At 39.7% G+C, this 17,325-nt stretch overlaps 2 protein-coding genes across 4 annotated transcripts in view; one reads left to right on the top strand and one right to left on the bottom strand.

Moving 5' to 3' along the window:
• Positions 1-1,947: 1,947 nt before the first annotated feature.
• Positions 1,948-12,066, top strand: cavin4b (caveolae associated protein 4b). The gene is made up of 2 exons (XM_017684377.2): positions 1,948-2,573; positions 10,418-12,066. The coding sequence occupies exons 1-2, from the start codon at positions 2,205-2,207 to the stop codon at positions 10,994-10,996; spliced, it is 948 nt and encodes a 315-aa protein (XP_017539866.1). The 5' UTR covers positions 1,948-2,204; the 3' UTR covers positions 10,997-12,066.
• Positions 12,067-12,215: 149 nt separating this feature from the next.
• dnah5l (dynein, axonemal, heavy chain 5 like) overlaps positions 12,216-17,325 on the bottom strand; it is a 99,386-nt gene continuing 94,276 nt past the window's right edge. For 2 of the 3 annotated variants that reach the window (XM_037537170.1, XM_037537171.1), the window contains exons 75-79: positions 16,772-16,960; positions 14,160-14,292; positions 13,833-14,041; positions 12,966-13,187; positions 12,647-12,868 (exon numbers count right to left, since the gene is read on the bottom strand). In XM_037537170.1, coding sequence (XP_037393067.1) covers positions 12,647-12,868; positions 12,966-13,187; positions 13,833-14,041; positions 14,160-14,292; positions 16,772-16,960 — 975 coding nt within the window. Of the gene's footprint in view, positions 12,869-12,965; positions 13,188-13,832; positions 14,042-14,159; positions 14,293-16,771; positions 16,961-17,325 lie in introns of all 3 variants that reach the window. The other variant, XM_037537169.1, reaches the window with a different exon arrangement.

Genomic DNA, 17,325 nt, shown 5'->3' on the forward strand with positions numbered 1-17,325 from the left:
CACTTTAGCAGTGGCATGTGGACATATTTTATAGCCTGATGTCCATAGGAGTCTTAGCCGCTGAACGAATGAAAATAACCACATTTCAGAACTGCTTATAAATTGTCAACTTTTAGCTTCAAAGCCAGGGTAAACATTTTCGTTTGGTTTAAGTACAGATGCTAAATTGCATTAGCCTTTTGTAGACTGGGTGCTTTTCAGCGTTGAACAGCTACGACCTGAAATCTGAAAATTGGTGTGTGCCTCTGACTTTTACTGTGCAATAAACTTACAATTGTAAAAATGTGTAACAGACACTTCAGTATTTCACACTTCAGTATTCAGGAGTGCTTAAGTCATCAAAGCAGGGAAAACATTACAGCCGTGGCAGTGCTTGCAAATGAGACCATAGACCAAGTTATCCTTTGTAATGTCTCTGATGCAGAGGACTTATTTTTACATTCTTATTATTTGCTTTTTATGTATTTATACTGTAATTTATATAGTAGGTCGCACATGACCTGGACATTTACCACACTGGATACTAAAAACATTGACCCTAATAAGAGAAATGTTCAAAAGGTAAGTCATGTAATAGAATGGAAAAGTTAACTTAACTTTACTCCTAAGCTGAACAACATTGACTATGTTCTAGTAAACATTAGACCTTGTTAGATAACCTGCGAAGAGATCCGTGACTTACCTTTGCAGGTCAGTCTGAAGGTTCACATAGTTTGTTCCTCTCTAAAAATGAATTAAGTACATTCCTTACTAAAATACAAAGGATGTTGAAATAAGCAAGAGACATTGTTTACACACACGTTCCTAAATGTCACAGGTGCCGTAATGTTTTACCTACCATGACAACTTCTTTTGCGTCAACCGAAGTGAAAAGGGTCTACTTTGGACAAACCAGAGACATAAGGAGCAAAAAGCTTTTGGGCTTAAAAGGGAATTCACAGAATTCAATGGAGAGATGTAAACAAAGTCATTCCGAGTGCTTTGATGTGAAATGTTCCATTGTCGAGCAACTTACTGACTTGGATTTCTTTACAGTGGTGGTGATGGGAACCAAGGGTCCCAATGTCTACAACCATTTCTTATATTATATTAAAATACAGGCATTTATTTGCTATCTAAAACAACCAGTGAATTTACATATGTCATAAGTTTTTGTGTACAATGTTTCCTTTGAATTTTATCTTGCCTTATAACGCTGTGAGATAAAAACCTTTCCTCAAAACCCTTTTAGGGATCAGGCAGAATATTCATATGCATTTCAATGTAATAATATTTAGGTGAGGTCACTTTTAGAGACATTTAAAGGCTTTAGACTCTATCAATTTATCTAGAATGGAGACTTTCACAACAGACCACTCAGGTTGTGTTTGTTTAATCTTTGTTAAGTCTTAACGACTGAATTATGCAGAAATTTGACAGTTCACATTTGTGAAGCTTCTACAGGCTTCATATATGTACGTGGTGTAGTTTTACAAGTAGACTCGAGTAGAGTGTCAGGACATATAACTTTCAGTGAGAGAGTGAGACATTTCAACTGAAAGTAGACTGGCAAATATGGCATGTCCTTATAAAGGTCTGTCTTTGTTCAGATGTCATGGTTTGGTGTTGGTTACAAGAAACAAAGAACTCATGTCTTGCGCCCACTGCACCACACTTTTCAGCTCTTCATGCCAATCATGTTGGTACTATGAATGAGTATGGACAGAATGGATATTGTACATTGTGGATGCATATGAACAAAAAACAAGAACTATAATGGAAAAACCACCAGTGTAGTGGTAGAGATTGGCAGGGATTTACATGATATCAGCTACGCGCACATCTTAAAATGTCAAAGTGTCATCTTACCGGGGATATTTATAACTGAATTCATGTGGTGTTGGTTTAGAGCACCTCCCTCACCTCTCTCCGCTCACCCTCTTTCTCAGTTGCTGTCTCTCTCTCTCTTTGGAGTTCAGAGTGGGTTGCTATCTGGCCTTTGAGCCCCTGAGCGCTCTGCAGGGTGGGGGTTTCATGATCTTCAGTCCAGTAGCCCGGTGAATCTCCAGTTGGAGGGACAACCAAGTGGCAAAGCTGATGAACCAGTATCTCATCTTAACCCTTAAACCATTATTCTTCTACCTACCCTAAAGTCATTTAATTCTGGTCTCTACTTGCCAAGGTAGGACCTCAGGCCTGACTGGTGTAATTTAGCAAGGACAGGGATGGCAGACAAACTGGGACAACCTGTTGGTGCTGCAGATGAGCCCAGTGCCTTGAGCATCTTCTCTCTGCTGGAGCGTGTGTCCGGGATCATTGACAATGTGCAGGCGTGCCAGCAGCGCATGGAAGAGAGGCAGCTGGAGCTGGAGAACAATGTCAAGAGCATCCAGGCAGATGTAGTCAAGCTGACCAAGGAGCACAACACCACCAGCAGTATAGTGGACAAGCTGCTGGAGAAAACACGGAAAGTCAGCTGTCACATCAAGGACGTGCGCGTCCGTGTGGAAAAGCAAAATCTTCGTGTCAAAAAAGTGGAAGAGACGCAGGGCGAGCTGCTAGTCAAGAACAAGTTCCGTGTGGTGATCTACCAGGTAAGCATGGAGAGATGTGCATTTCTGCCTAGACACTATCACAACATCATGCATGGAAAGAATGATTGCTTGCTTGATGTGCCTTTCTTAATCAAGGTTGCACCGAAATAAACACTTCGGGTTCATTTTAAAGATATTAGATTTTACTCATTTCAAAGTATCTATTGCTGTCTGTATATTGCAACCCTGTTCCATACATGCTGTCTACATGCCAGTGTGAACTTTAGGCCTGCTGTATCTCTTCATTCCTTTGGTTAGTTTGGCTACTGAGGACTGCTTAAATAACTAGGAGTGCTTTACTACAAAGGTATTGTAATTGCATTATACTGAAAATAAGTTCTCAAAGATGTGTAACGGAGCCTTTAATGTCAATTAACACAGTCCAAGCACCTGATTACTCAGAACCTAACTTTGGCCATGCATTAGAATTGTCCAGTGTATAGGAGCAGGATGCCAAAAACAGTGGCACAAGAGTCAATTGCAGGTCCCCACAAATAGCTGGGTCACCTTTGGCTTAGCAAGGCCGTTAACATTAACTTGCGAATGCAGGGCCATCAATTAGGTGGCCACTTATTTGTAGACCACTTATAGGGAGAAATGAACAGATTATTGGGAAGAAAGTGTGGTTTGTTTATCATGTCACTCCTATTCTTGTACGACCATTTTGCTACATTCACCAGAATGACAATGGTAGTGTTTGGCTTATAATTGAGAAACTTAATTTTGCTATCTTATTAATGACATTCACAGCTGTTTCTATATTAGCTGCGCACTTTGACATTGCTTATTGCGTGCAACAGCTGACATACTTGTACAGAGTTATTCTGAGCGCTTACTCTGTGAAGACACATGTCCTAATATAGTACTATTGAGTGTGACGCAGTGTGGGTTACAAAAAGTCCCAAGAAGAACAGGACATAGTCATTCTGGAAGGCTGCATTAAAACCATTTGTGATAACTGAGCAAGACTGAGCTGCAGCAGGAATTTCAAGATGCTTTTATAGTGAATCTCAGTCAGACCCGTCTCAAGCATCCAGCACCACATAGATTACTGTCAGACGTTCAGCTGTCCGTGTCAGCAGACAGGAGAAATGAACAAGTCCCCCTACCATTTGCTATAAACTTCAGGGAATGAATTAAGAAAATCATAAACTGTACAAAATAGTATTTATTTATTATTTACCAGACTGTACAAGAAAATGAAAGGGACCATATATACCTACACTTAGATCCCAGCAGAGGGATGTTCATCCTCTCAGCTCCTTTTGGAAACCTTGTCTTGCTCCACGGTTTAAATGGCACCAGCATGGAAGACCTGCTACTCTAAATGCCGGTGCGGACCAGTCAGATGTTATTTTTGAGCTTCATCATAGCGTTAGGTCATATACATCTTGTCCTGTTGTGAAGCAGAGCCATAAATCAGAGCACTTCATGCAGGCCAGAAGCAGAGCTTTATTAAAGATTACAAGATCACTTCAAACTGAGAGTAGCTTGGTGGCTTGGTACCCCAGTGAGAAGGGCAAATTCAGCATGGACACTCATGTATGGTGCGGTTGGCTTGGTAGTGGAAATGCATAATCAAGGATTTGGAACTGTACTATACTGCACTGTTTGGTGGAAAAACATGGTGTTTCACAGCTACTGCTTTTTCCAGCCTGCTCCAGCCATTCATATACACCATGTAGGCTGCTGCCAAGTAATTGATGTCACTATTGCACTTTCAGTAGCTTGTCTTTGTCACTCATGCACTTGCATTGCTTGTGCACTTAGTAAAAGTGACAACAGGCCTTATGTATTTCTTATGGGGTGTGTTTGAGGCGCTGGATCATAAATGAGAAACTAAGTTCTGTCTTGTTAGAGATAAGCACAGCTGTTTCTGTGCTAATGTGGTGTTAGCACAATAAGAGCACAGCAAGAACCATAGTCAAAACACTAACGCTGGACATGGTGAAATAGGGTGTTCTTAATTGTTGATTGAGCTTTAGCATAATTCAAATTGAAAAAAATACACTACAGCATCTCTGACTGACAGGGTCTGGATAGAGGGAAACCTGGGAAGGACAAGGGAAAAGGAAAGGAAAACCCTTAGAATAGGCCTTGTTAGGGGTCCAAGCACTAAAGATGTTGGAAAGCTTGAAGTGCTACATTTTTCTTTGCAGAAACTGTTCAACTACACAGGCAAGTGAGGAGACCCCATTTCTGTACATTATATTATATATAGAGGCGATTTTTCAAAAACCCTATTCATTCTGGCCATAGAGAAATGAAGCTTAGACCCGCAGTTTCTAGACGACACAACTGCAGTGGTCTATTTTGACTTTCTTTTTTTTGGAATGATAATTCCGTGATGATTGTATTTGACCAACCAGTTTGGTTTGCACCATTTTTAGCTACCACTTGTCCAGCTTTTCTGAAAATGTTCATGTTGCATCTTTGTTATTTGGGAGTTGTTGACTCAATAACTGGAACAATATGGCCTCATTCCATCCACCAGATTTCAGTAGGCATTTGGCAGACATTGCATTGAATCATAGGTCCACATAGGTAAACTCTGCTGAACATTTGATACCAATTGGCCATGGAGTGGCGCTAAATCAAATCAAATCAAATTTGTATAGCACTTTTTACAACTGATGTCACAAAGCAGCTTCATAGAATTCCAGTAAAGACAAAGTTTTAACATGAAATGTAAAAACCCCCCAAGTGAGCAAGCCAGGGGCGACAGTTGCAAGGAAAAACTACCTCAGAGCTGAGGAAGAAACCTTGGGAGGAACCAAGGCTCATAAAGGGGGGGGGGCTCCTCTGCTCAAACTACCTGCAAATTATAACAAAAAAAGGACCCTATACATCACATAGGTACTTATTTTTAAAAGTACAAACAAGTACAACATAAGCCATGCTGAACAAACCATTTGGTTCATATAATCAATTCCACTGAGACAGACCATTTTTATTTAAAAGCTGTTTCAAAAAGGAGTTGGGATACATGTCATCTATCTCTCAGTGGTTTGGAATTGGTGGATTTGTGTGTCTGTCTATGGTATCATGTTATATGCAAGGGCGAGTTTAAGGAAATATGCAAAAATCGAGAACATGCACTTAAACCCACTTCACATCAGGTGTATTAAATGAATTAAACAGATTTTTGTTAATGCTTAGGAATGTTTAATAGGTGGTAGTGATGCAACAGTAAGGCATTCGTTTTTACTTAGAGAAAGTGAGAGGTGTGATCAACTGTAAAGCAGAACGGCTGAACCAACAAAACAATGAAATTGAACTAAAAAACTACTAAAACTACTAAAAAGCAACTAAAGTTTAATGACTGAAAAGGAACTCAGTTTTAGAAAGGTATTGAAGAAACTTCTCCAAAACATACAAACCCAACACAATTTTGCCTGAGAACATGTAACTAAGTAAATGCAAATAGTTACTTACTTGGTACAACTTAAGTGTTATTACAGACAATTACGCACTGTGCAATTTAACATTGCATATTGAATCTTAAATGATCTGTGCCGTCTATCACTGTTGTTGGGGGGGGAAAAACCTTGTATCTCCAAATTGGTAACTTTACAGAAGAAGGAAAAAACACACTTGACTTTAAATGTACGTCAATGGAACCAGACTTTGTTCCAAGTCATTTTGGGCCACTTCTTTTGGTCTATTGTTCATGAAATTTACACACAATATAAAGGACAACAGACATTTTCAGTGTAAAACTACAAACTAAAAACATGACAAAAACAGAGATACAAGGTTTTCAGCCGACAGCAGAATATGAAGTGAATATATATGAATTACATACGTACACACATGCTTATTGTTCGGGCTCGTGGGGGGAGCTAGAGCCTATCCCAGCGGTCATTGGGTGGAAGGCAGGAAATACACTGGACTGGTCGCCAGCAACTATTAATAACATAATATCTGATGTTTTCAGAATCAGAATCAAGCTTTATTGGCCAGGTTTGCTACGCGTACAAGGGATTTGGTTTTGGTTACAGGAGCTCACCGTGCACCACGCATCAGACAGATATTCACATGTAGAGAATAATATAAAATACACATAAAATATAACAAGATAAAATAAAATAAAACATGCATTCCTACCATCACTCACTCACACACACAGTCATACCTGTAAACCTTACATTGTGCAAAATATGAGCCTAAAGTCGCTGTGTGCAGCAGTTAAAGGGTGTATAGTGGCAGAGAGGTAACAGTCAGATAGGTGGGTAATATGGCAGGTGAGTAAGACGGTAGAACAAACACTGGCTTGAGACGGCAGTTCCAGAGGATGGAGCTGAACTTGATACTATATACCAGTATATGTTGAAGTTCAGTTTGAAGCTGGAATTGTTTTGTGTGATATTTTAACTGTTCAAGAGAGTAATGGCTTGTGGGAAGTAGATTGGATGTCCTGATCCTCATCTGGCTGAAGCACCTGCCTGAGGGAAGGTGGCGTCTGGGGTGAGAAGGGTCTGTGGAGATCTTCTCTGCACGCTTCCTGGTACTGGAGGCATGCAGTTCCAGCAGTGTAGGCAACTTAACCCCAGTTGTCCTCTCTGGAGATCTGATGATGCGCTGCAGTCTGTGGAGGTCATGCTTTGGTGGCAGAGCTGCCACACACTGTGATGGACATGGTGATGACAGGTTCTATGATGGCTGTGTAGAACCGCACCATCAGCTCCTGAGGCAGGTCATAATAACGTGGTATTCATTTGAATTGACCATTCCCTCTAAGAGCCCCTGGTCCCCCTGGCTGTAGGGGTTGAGCAAACCATTCTATTGGTGTATGTCCACCGGTCAAGAATATAGTGAAAGATGACTCGTCTGTCCATATCACTTTTTCCTCATATCTGTTTTGCACCACTGAACTATCAATTGTGCATTCATCCTTGTAAGGAGGGGTTTATGTACTGCGACCGTACTGTATTATCCCTCTATATGTTGATGCTGATGGTCTGTACTTGCTGACACAGTCTGATTACATCTTGCATTAATGTTCTCAGCCACCAGTTGGTCCTCTGTTTTTCCTAACATCTTGCACTAATCCACAAGTCTCACACTCCCTGAATATATAGCTTCAACCACAATGTTCAAGCATGTATACTCATAGGTCTAAAGGCATGTCCATTAAAATCCTTGAATATTCATTCACTAGGTTGGTATTGCTGTCCTTATTTAAGACACATGCGCTTCGTCTTGTGACTGTAAATCTGCATGGCTGTAAATCTGTATGAATTTAGTGATTTAAACCCTTAATCCTGAAACTGATTTGTTTGTCTGTCAACATTATCTCACTCTCGATGGAAGTGAACTTTCTGGAAGTGGACTAATATGCTAGCAGAGGTAAATGATTTTGTCTATGCTTTCTGTAAACCAGCTAAACTGACTGCAGTAATGCAACGCCAAACAAAGATTTGAAAAGTCTGTTACATCTTTAGAACTGTGGCTAGCTAAGTAAGCAAAATCGCATCAGACTCTTCTGTTACACAGAACTTTTGAGACAGCCATTGTAAAAAAGGGATCTATAATTGTGTGGCTACAAATTGATTAAAAAAAAAAAGGCTTAAAATTATGATAAATTATGGAATGAAAATACAACATAATTTCCCAAAAAGTTGGGATGCTGTGCAGAACTTAAATAAAAATAGAACGCAATGATGTGCAAATCATGTAAAGCATATTACAGGAAATACTACAAAGACAACATATCAGATGTCGAAATTGACAAATTCTATTGTTTTTTGAAAAACATGCACAAATTTTGAATTTGATGCCAACATGTTCCAAAAAAGTTGGTACAGGCATGTTTACCACTGTGTTTCATCACCTCTTCTTTTAGCAACACTCTGTAAGAGTTTTGGAACTGAGACCAGTTGCTGTAGCTTTGAAAGTGAAATGTTTGTTGTTCTTGTTTGATATAGGAGTTCAGCTACTCAACATTTCAGGGTCTCCTTGGTTGTATTTTTCATTTCATAATGCCCCAAATGTTATCAGCGGTGACAGGTCTGGACTGCAGGCAGGCCAATTTAGCACCCAGACTCTTTTAATATGAAGAAATGCTGCTGTAATACATGCTGAATATGGTTTGACATTGACTTGCTGAAATAATCAAGGCCTTCCATGAAAAAGACGTTGTCTGGATGGCAGCATATGCTGCCAAAACATGTATATATTGTTTAGCATTAAGGGTGCCTTCACAGATGTGCGTGTCACCCATGCCCAGTGCATTAATGCACCCTTATATAGTCATGATTACTGGCTTTTGAACTGTGCACTGGTAACAAGCTGTTATTGGCATCAAATTCAAAATAGGCATATATTTTTCAAAAACCAATAGCATTTCTCGGTTCCAACATTTGATATGTTGTCTTTGTACTATTTGTAATGAAATATAGGGTTTTGCATGTCATTGCATTTTATTTTTATTTATATTTTGCACAGCGTCCCAACTTTTCTGTAAATGGGGTTGTATTATTTTGCTTTTAAGGAGTGTTTTGAAAACGAGAACTTGTTCGGACACACGAACAAGAATTCGGAGCTTGTAAAATGCTGATTTGGCCAGCTCTACAGATGAGCCTTCAGTCACTGCTCACCGCTCCCAGTTGGCCAGTCTTTGTAGTTCAGTTTTGTGCCATCCATGCTCCAATAATGAACCTTGTTTCAAAGACACTTAGATCTTTTCCACTTGCCATCCTGATCCAAAACCAAGATCATCTTGCCCTGTTCATACAAGCCAAAGAACACGAATGGAAATAGCTTCATTGTATCATGTATCAATTTGAACTTATGTTTCATTCCATTTATTTATTTTTTCCTTTCCCTTTGCTACCTGTCTGTATGTTCACAACATTAGCATAATTCATATGGTGATTTAGGTTAAAACAGTATTATTATAATTATATATTATGTATTATAAAATGGGAACTAGATGTCAAAATGGTGCTTGTCGTCCTATTATCTTTTACATTATCTTACAATTGAGTCCTGTAGGCTCAGTGCTTCTCTGTAGGTCAGAAAGTTGTGCAAATCCCAGCTTAACATAATTGCAAAACGGGCACAGATGCAATATGGTTCTTGGACTGATTCTCATGAAAATTTATAGTAGCCTCTTTTAGCTAATTTGCCAATATTTGCCAATAGGGTTCCATATAACATGCACAGAACTCTTCCTCAGCCACTGTTTTCTGTCTCAGCTGAAATTTTGTACACAGTCCTTTGAATGGGGAGAGACCTCTAAACCTGAAAAATGGTAGTCAAGCTAATGTATTTGAATGATATGCTTGTCAAGTAGAGCATTACAAGTTAGTCCATTCATATTTCAATCAATCCTTATTCTCCTGTTATACTGTCTCTGTTAGAACGTTCTCTGGCTCTGCCTCAGCTCCACTCTAGGTGTGTACATTTTAAAGGTTTACTTCTGAAAAGCCTTACAAATAGTTTACTATAATGGAGGTGGCATCTACTTGTAGTTTCGGAGAACCAAAATTCCAGGAGACACACAAGTGCCCACCTGTCCAATATTTGCTACTCACTGAGTTTGAGGACAAAGTACCGTTGTGTCCTATTCCATCATAATTCCAGATATTTGAAACTTCTTCTCAGTGCTTCTCTGACCAGTAATGCAGGGTTTGCCATTGTCTGTTGGCCCAGTCTGATCTCATTTCATCGACTAGAGACACTTAAAAAAGCAACAATTACAGAATGAATTCAAAGTGTACCCACATTGTTTATATTAGTGGAAAAATGATTGCTTGATGATTTAAGATGTGAGCCATAACACGCTTCCAGACTCTGTACACAGTAAGCAAATATGCAATTAATCCTGTCTCTCTTCACAGGGTGAGCAGGAGCTGCCAGCTGTAGTGGCTCCCAAGGGCTCCCCAAAAGAAGAAGCAGGTGCCAGCGCTTCCATGGATCCGGATGCCCTGCTTCCTGACTCTGATGAGGAATACATGGTTGTTGAGGAGGGTGACTCCGCGGCTGCTAAGATGAAGAAGACCGGCCTAAAGCGCATTGAGAGTCTGAAGAACACCTTTTCTCGCGAGAACATGACCAAGACCAAGGAGAACCTCGGCAGCAAAGTAAACAAGCTCGGTGAGCGCATAGTGACGGCCGAGCGGCGTGAGAAGATCCGTCAGTCAGGCGAGCGTTTGAAACAGTCTGGAGAACGTCTCAAAGAAACCATCACCAAGAATGTTCCAGCAAAGCTCAACCTGAAGAAGGAGAGGACTGTGGCTGAGGGTCAGGAAGGAGCCGAAGGGACCACAGAGAGCGCAGTGCCCATTCCACCGCCTAAAGGCCGTAAATCCAGTCCAGATGTGGCTTACACAGAGCCCACACTGAAGCAAGAAGGAGCAGGAGAGGGCAAAGCGGAGGAAACGGAAGTGCCCATGTTTGATATGAAGCAGCTCTCCTAAGCAGAAAGTCTGGCAAAGCGAAGGAATGTTTTTGGGTTTGGGTCACTTTATCGGGCAATCCTCACCTCCTGGTGAGACAGCTGAATATGGAGTGCTCAAGAAATGGGCCAGATAGAGATCCAATGAAAAGAAGTACAGAGCACCCACACAAAAAAGACTTGATGGATGGTTTTTACGTGTAACAGATGGAATACGGAAAGTCCTCTAGCACATCAACAGAATTTAATAGAATTTTTTTTTCCTTTTTTTTTTTTTTTTTTTTTACAATTATTATGGACTCAGAAACTTGGATGGAAAACGTAAGTTGAATAACAGGAAATAATTGCGCTGTGGGCGTTTTCACAATTGTATAATTGCTAACATTCTAGTGCTGACTCATGGTCATCTTTTTTCGCATGTAACATCACGTATGTATTTTCTGTGATACTGCAGTACAGTTTTCAAACAGTTAGCTTTGCTGTCTGACCCTGATAATCTCACGTAATAAACCAACACACAAACTCAATCAGCTGGTCTCTGAGAAGTCTTTTGAAAAAGGAATGGCTAGTCTTTTTAAACAACCAATAGCTGCATATAAGTTTTAGTGTTTGTGGGGTTATTTTGTTTTGTTTGTTTTTTGTGTGCATTTAAAGTTGCCCAGTACGTTAGAATTGGCAATGTACTGGTCAACAGCACCTCACTGCATGAGTGATTACACTTACAAGAAAGATTTTATTATCCCCAACTCTGTTCAATAGACAGCAAAGACGAAACACAAGGATTGCACACTGTACTGCATGTAATTTATGAAATTTTATGTTTATGTTTTATATTCTATTTAAGCATTTAGACTAGCTATATTCTAGATGTTCACTAAATGCATGCTTTGAGACTTTAGATTTATAAATATTTACATGGTGCTGCTAATTGTTCAACTCACCCTAGGTGGCTGTGCACTAAGGACGTTGTATATTTTATATAGTGTCAACTGTCAACCCTTATGTCATTTTACAAATCAGTCATTATATGTATCCTTTGCATTTTCAATACTGGAAAACATTAAATAAAGAACAGTCCTGGTTGCCTGGTAACTTTGTAATGACATTTTTTTTATATAAGTAAGATTTTCCAAAAAGCACATACAAGGTGTATATGGTCAGATGTTTTATATTATAGCAACTGCATACTATATTAAAATTTTTAATATCCCCCAAAATAATAATAATAATAAAAATAATAATAGTAATAATAAGAAGAATCATCTTTATTTGTATAGCACTTTTCATGCCAGTGGCAGCTCAAAGCGCTTCACAGACAGGTTATAACAGTAGTAGAAGAAATTGTACTGATTCATAATCATAAATATGCTTAGTGTTGACGAAAGGATGAATCTAGTCTCCTGGAAAATAGGATTAAGAGTGGAAAATAACTAAGGTTGATTAAGATATCCAGGTATCCCCATCTAAATGATTTGAGTACAGACTGAAGTTTGGTGTATTAACATGAGCCGTTTTCTTACTTCTGTTACCTTAAGTATGAGTATCAATTATACAGTTGGATTAATTTAGCAACAGACAATTCACCAAAGACTACGGCAACATTTTACCTTAGAAGACATCAAAACATATGCATACCTTGCACCTAAACAAAAACCACTTGGCCATCTGCATATTATTTACAGTCGCAAAGTAAAGCCAGCCCCCTCAGTGTCCAGTGGTCAGGATTCTGGACGGTGCGAAGGAAGAGGCTGAAGATGAAGGTGAGGTCAGTGCGCCTGGGCTTTCTGTACACTGGACAGGGGTACAGGTTGACACCCTGAGGTCGTTTGGTGTCTGTTGTATTGGCACTGCTCACGGCATACACATGCACCACTGGCAGAGGGGTAAAGAGAACCTGCCATTCAATGTAAACAGGAAGGTTAAAAATGCAAGAAAAAACTTCCACTAAAGCCTAAAAACATCAGTGGATGTTGCAAATTACTGTGTCGTACCTTAGGAGGAGATTCGACCAGCTTGATGTTTCGCTTGTCCCACCCAGCACCGTCTAAAAAGAGTCCATAAATGTAGACCCCTCCTACGTCTCCTGATGGTGGTCCTGTCACATCCTCTTTCATCATTCGTGTGACATCATTAAGAAGCATAACAGTGTCCAGGGTCCAACCTTTGGCCAGATTCATGCGGGTCGTTTCCTGGCGCATAGCTGTCAAGAAACCCTTACAGGAAATATGGAATTACTCAGCGATACAACTTCAAAATTGTGAATAACGAATATCATTTGTTATTGTGGGTTAAAAAGGGGTTGAAACGGGAAAGCAATAGGGTTTGTGGAAATCATCTAGCCCTTTAAGTATGACAACTAGATCAGTCATTGTGAATCATCTTCCTATTAAATATGAGTAAATATTTAGTAAATCTAAATTACAATGTATTATTTATTATTTATCATGTCTGTATATCATCAAAAATGTACTACACTCTAACAAATAAAAGTATGGAACTGTACCATGGGTGATGAGGGTGGTACCCTCCAAGGTACATCTCATTAACTTTAGCCAGGGATCATAATTGTACTAAAATGAAATTATAAATGACATTTCTAAGTTGTAGTGACTCCACACAGCCCGTCTCATCTCCAGACTATTTTATTGTTCGGTTTTAAAGCATTAAGTTATGAAAAGGTAGAAAAATGTACTCTTCCACTGGGAAAAAAAACTTATTTAAGGCGCACAACTGGACCGTACCACTGCTGTACCTCTGAGAGAACATTTACACTGTTTGTACATTGATGAATTTAAAATGAACCTGCACAGAGCATTTATTTCTAACAGTGTCCCCAGTAGAGCACCAAGAATGCCTACCTGTGGATTGAAAAATCCCGTCAGCCAAAACTGATTGGGTCGGCCATGAAAAGTCCAGCTGTGGAATTGCTGGTTTCGTTCTAGAAGCTCAGTGAACCAGAAACCAAGAGTGGCCGATTCCCATGAACTTCTCTGCCATAGTTTTGGAACGCGAGCATCGTACATGCTGTCCAAAGCATCTCGAAGATCCTCTGACATGATTATAGTCCCTTTTGATAAACAGGAAAACTTGTTTCAAACAAATAATCCCCAAACCACAGATCTAGATGACAGAGCTATGTATAATACCAAGAGTTTTCTGAGCATAATTAAGTGACTGACACTCACCATCAATAGCCAGTTTAAGATCTGTGAGAGTGCTGCGCACACAGCCTATGATTCTCTGCATTCGGTCAATCTCCTGGCGCAAAAATATGGTCATTGGCTGGAAGAGTCCCATTTTCTGCAAATGGGTCCTCACCTACATGACAGCAGCGTATGATGGGTCATTCATAAGATCATTCATGTTTACATGCATACTGGCTACTAATAGTGAGGAGAAACTAGTTTTTGTTACTTAATATACTTCTAATGCATAGGTCCCCTTCAAATGTACATGCATGATGTTTTGTGACCATATGTACACATGTGAACAAAGATGTGTGTGTTCATAAGCACAAACCATTAAGAAATGTTTTAAAAAATCAATTAACAGGAAAAAAGTATTCAGGAAGTATAACTTACTGCTCTAAGTTATGAGGTTCCCTTTGATGAACTTTCAAAATCCTCTATAAAGTCAGGTTATTACTTAGGCCATGCATGTGAGCTTGTGAGGAGTCTTGAGTTATTTCGGCTTTTTGAAACATCCATCCTTCACCCTAATATATTCCAGTACATCACTCTATTCACATTTCCTTCAATGATGAGTAATGCCACAGTACCATTTGCAGAGAACTAGCCTCATATCACGATGCTCCCACCTCTGTACTTTACTGTATGGTGTTCTCAGCATTATACCCACAGCCCTTCTTTATTCAAACATGAAGCCAATGTTTTTATTTTATCTGTACAGAGTACCCTGCTGCAAAAGAGTTCTGATTTGTGTAAATGCTTGTGTGGAAAGTTTAGATGCGCATCTTTGTGCCTCTTTATTAGCAGAGGAATTTTGCAAATGGTGTTCGAATGGATTTGATCAAGGTGCAGGCAATTGCTGATTGTTCTCCATGTAAATTTTGTAAATGTTGCTCCTGCTGCTGTCAGGTCACCCTGCAACTCTTCAAGTGACCTAAGACAGAATCTATGTAAATCTTAGTGGATATATGCATTGGAAGTATATTACATAATGAAACAATGGAGTTTTCCAAAATTTTCCTTGCTCATCATTAACAAGGGCGCTGGTATACAAAATTGTATGCAAGAGATTGGGCCCCCCTGGCCAAATTATACATCTTGGTCATTTTAGAAGTTAAAATAAATAACTTAAAAATGGCAAATCTTATAAACAGGAAAAAATAAAATTGTGGTATGTGCAAAAGCTTTCCAATTGTAAGGTTTATTGACTTGTTAGTTCACTTGTTAGGACTGTTTATGGCATGTCATTAATTGCTATTGGGAATCATCAGGTGATGACAATTCCAGACCAGGCTATAAAAAATGATCAAAGAGCTTCCAGAAGATCCACTGTCTGAAGTGTGAATAAGAAATGGCTGGTAAGAGCAACTGTGAAATTCAAGGCCAGATCTGGAACATGAAGAAAACTCTTAGACAGAACTGCATGTATACTGGCCAGACACACAAATCAAAACCCCCATGTGACAGCAAAGGACTTGCAGGAAGGATTAGCTGACACTGGAGTGGTGATGCACCACTGCTTGCTCAAACGTGATCTGAATGGAAGAGTCATCAGAAGAAAACCTGACCTGTGACCTCATCACACAATCGATACTGATACTAGTATCGGGCCGATACCCTACTCGTTTACTGGTAATCAAAATGCCGATAGATACTCATACCATATGACAAGCTGCGTGTACACTGCCACACTGTGTGACTTTGACTAGTTTTCAAACATTCACAAATACATTATGCTTTAAAGCTGTGCGCCATCCAGTGGCAAATGTGAAGCAAATTTGACACAGTCAGTCAAGAAACGGAAGCTAAAAAGAAACTGGCTTCTCCAACAGGACAATGATCCAAAACACATTTCAAAATGCATCATTACTTCAAGAAACACATACTGAATGTGCTTCCTCAGAAATGCATATCACTGACAATTTGTAGATCTGTGCTGTTAAGATGAAATAGATGATTGTAGACTTCAAGAGGGCTTCTGGTGATCACTCTTCACTGCACATCGAGTACTCAACTGTGGAGAGAGTGAAAAGCTACACGTTCCTTGGTGTACAAATCACAGACGACCTAACTTGGACCCTCAGAATACCGACTAGCCAAAAAACCTGGAACTGCACAGCCTCCGACTGCAGGGCCCTACAGCAGATTATGAGGACAGCTGAGAAAATCACTGAGGTGTCAAGCGTTGCATGCACAAGGCCAGTAGACAAGGCCATTGTAAACGACCCCCCTGCCATGGGACCCCAATCTATGTATACTGTTTTGCAGTCCGAGATATTTGTCATGTATATTTGTTGTTCTGTTCATTTTTTGCCTTGTGTATTTATTGTTCTGAACATTTATTGTTCGGTGGATGTATCACATATTCTCTACTTGTTGATGTGTATCTGCATTTTATATATCCTGTGTAATATGCTGCTGTTATGTGTTGCACCATGGGCCCTAAAGTATATCATTTTGTTCCAATGAATACAAAGTATATTGAGGAATGGCAATAAAGAGCAATTTACTTGACACTTAAGTTACTCAACTGTAAAGTAACTATATTCTATAATAACTATATTCCTCCCTTAACCATCACACTTGCACAGGCACTGTAAGTGTCCTACCTCATGAGCAACATAGTCAGCAGGAAGTTTCTCCAGCATCTCATTGGCTTGACGCAGAACTGTGGACTCCCGGGTCTCATCTCCGCCACTACTGCTGTCCTTGGGCTGGATGTTGATAATGGTGCTCAGAATCTCACTGGCCATGTTAGTCTGACAGGAGATGTCAGCATTAGGATGAAGGCCAAAAACCTATTATATTACAAGAAAGAAGTGAAGTGAGAAAAGAAGGAAGACAGATTAAGCAGAATACAGTAAGAAAATTAAGTAAATAAGTAAAATAATCAAAATCAAAACCGCACAGCTTTGCCCCAATCTTATCTTGTTGGTTCAACATGAATTCCTGATACATCCAAAGCAATCTGGGGTGTAAATCTCAAATATGGATGTAAATAATACATCGATGAAAGGCATTTTATTTTTATTCTCAATGGGATGGCATCCCCTTTCTCCCCACCACTTGTCTGAGAGGAGTCTTTCCCAAGCTAGAACAAACCTGTGGTACAGTAAACGTGACTGCATTGTTTGGATACTGTAACTATTGACCTTCATATGCA

The sequence above is a fragment of the Pygocentrus nattereri genome, chromosome 3, assembly GCF_015220715.1.
Source record: "Pygocentrus nattereri isolate fPygNat1 chromosome 3, fPygNat1.pri, whole genome shotgun sequence".
Lineage (NCBI taxonomy): Eukaryota > Metazoa > Chordata > Actinopteri > Characiformes > Serrasalmidae > Pygocentrus > Pygocentrus nattereri.

Bases quoted from the DNA above. Each gene is read 5' to 3' on its own strand.
- cavin4b (XM_017684377.2), top strand. From the start codon at position 2,205: ATGGCAGACAAACTGGGACAACCTGTTGGTGCTGCAGATGAGCCCAGT. The intron at 2,574-10,417 runs GTAAGCATGGAG...CTCTCTTCACAG, and splicing joins TCCGTGTGGTGATCTACCAG to GGTGAGCAGGAGCTGCCAGC.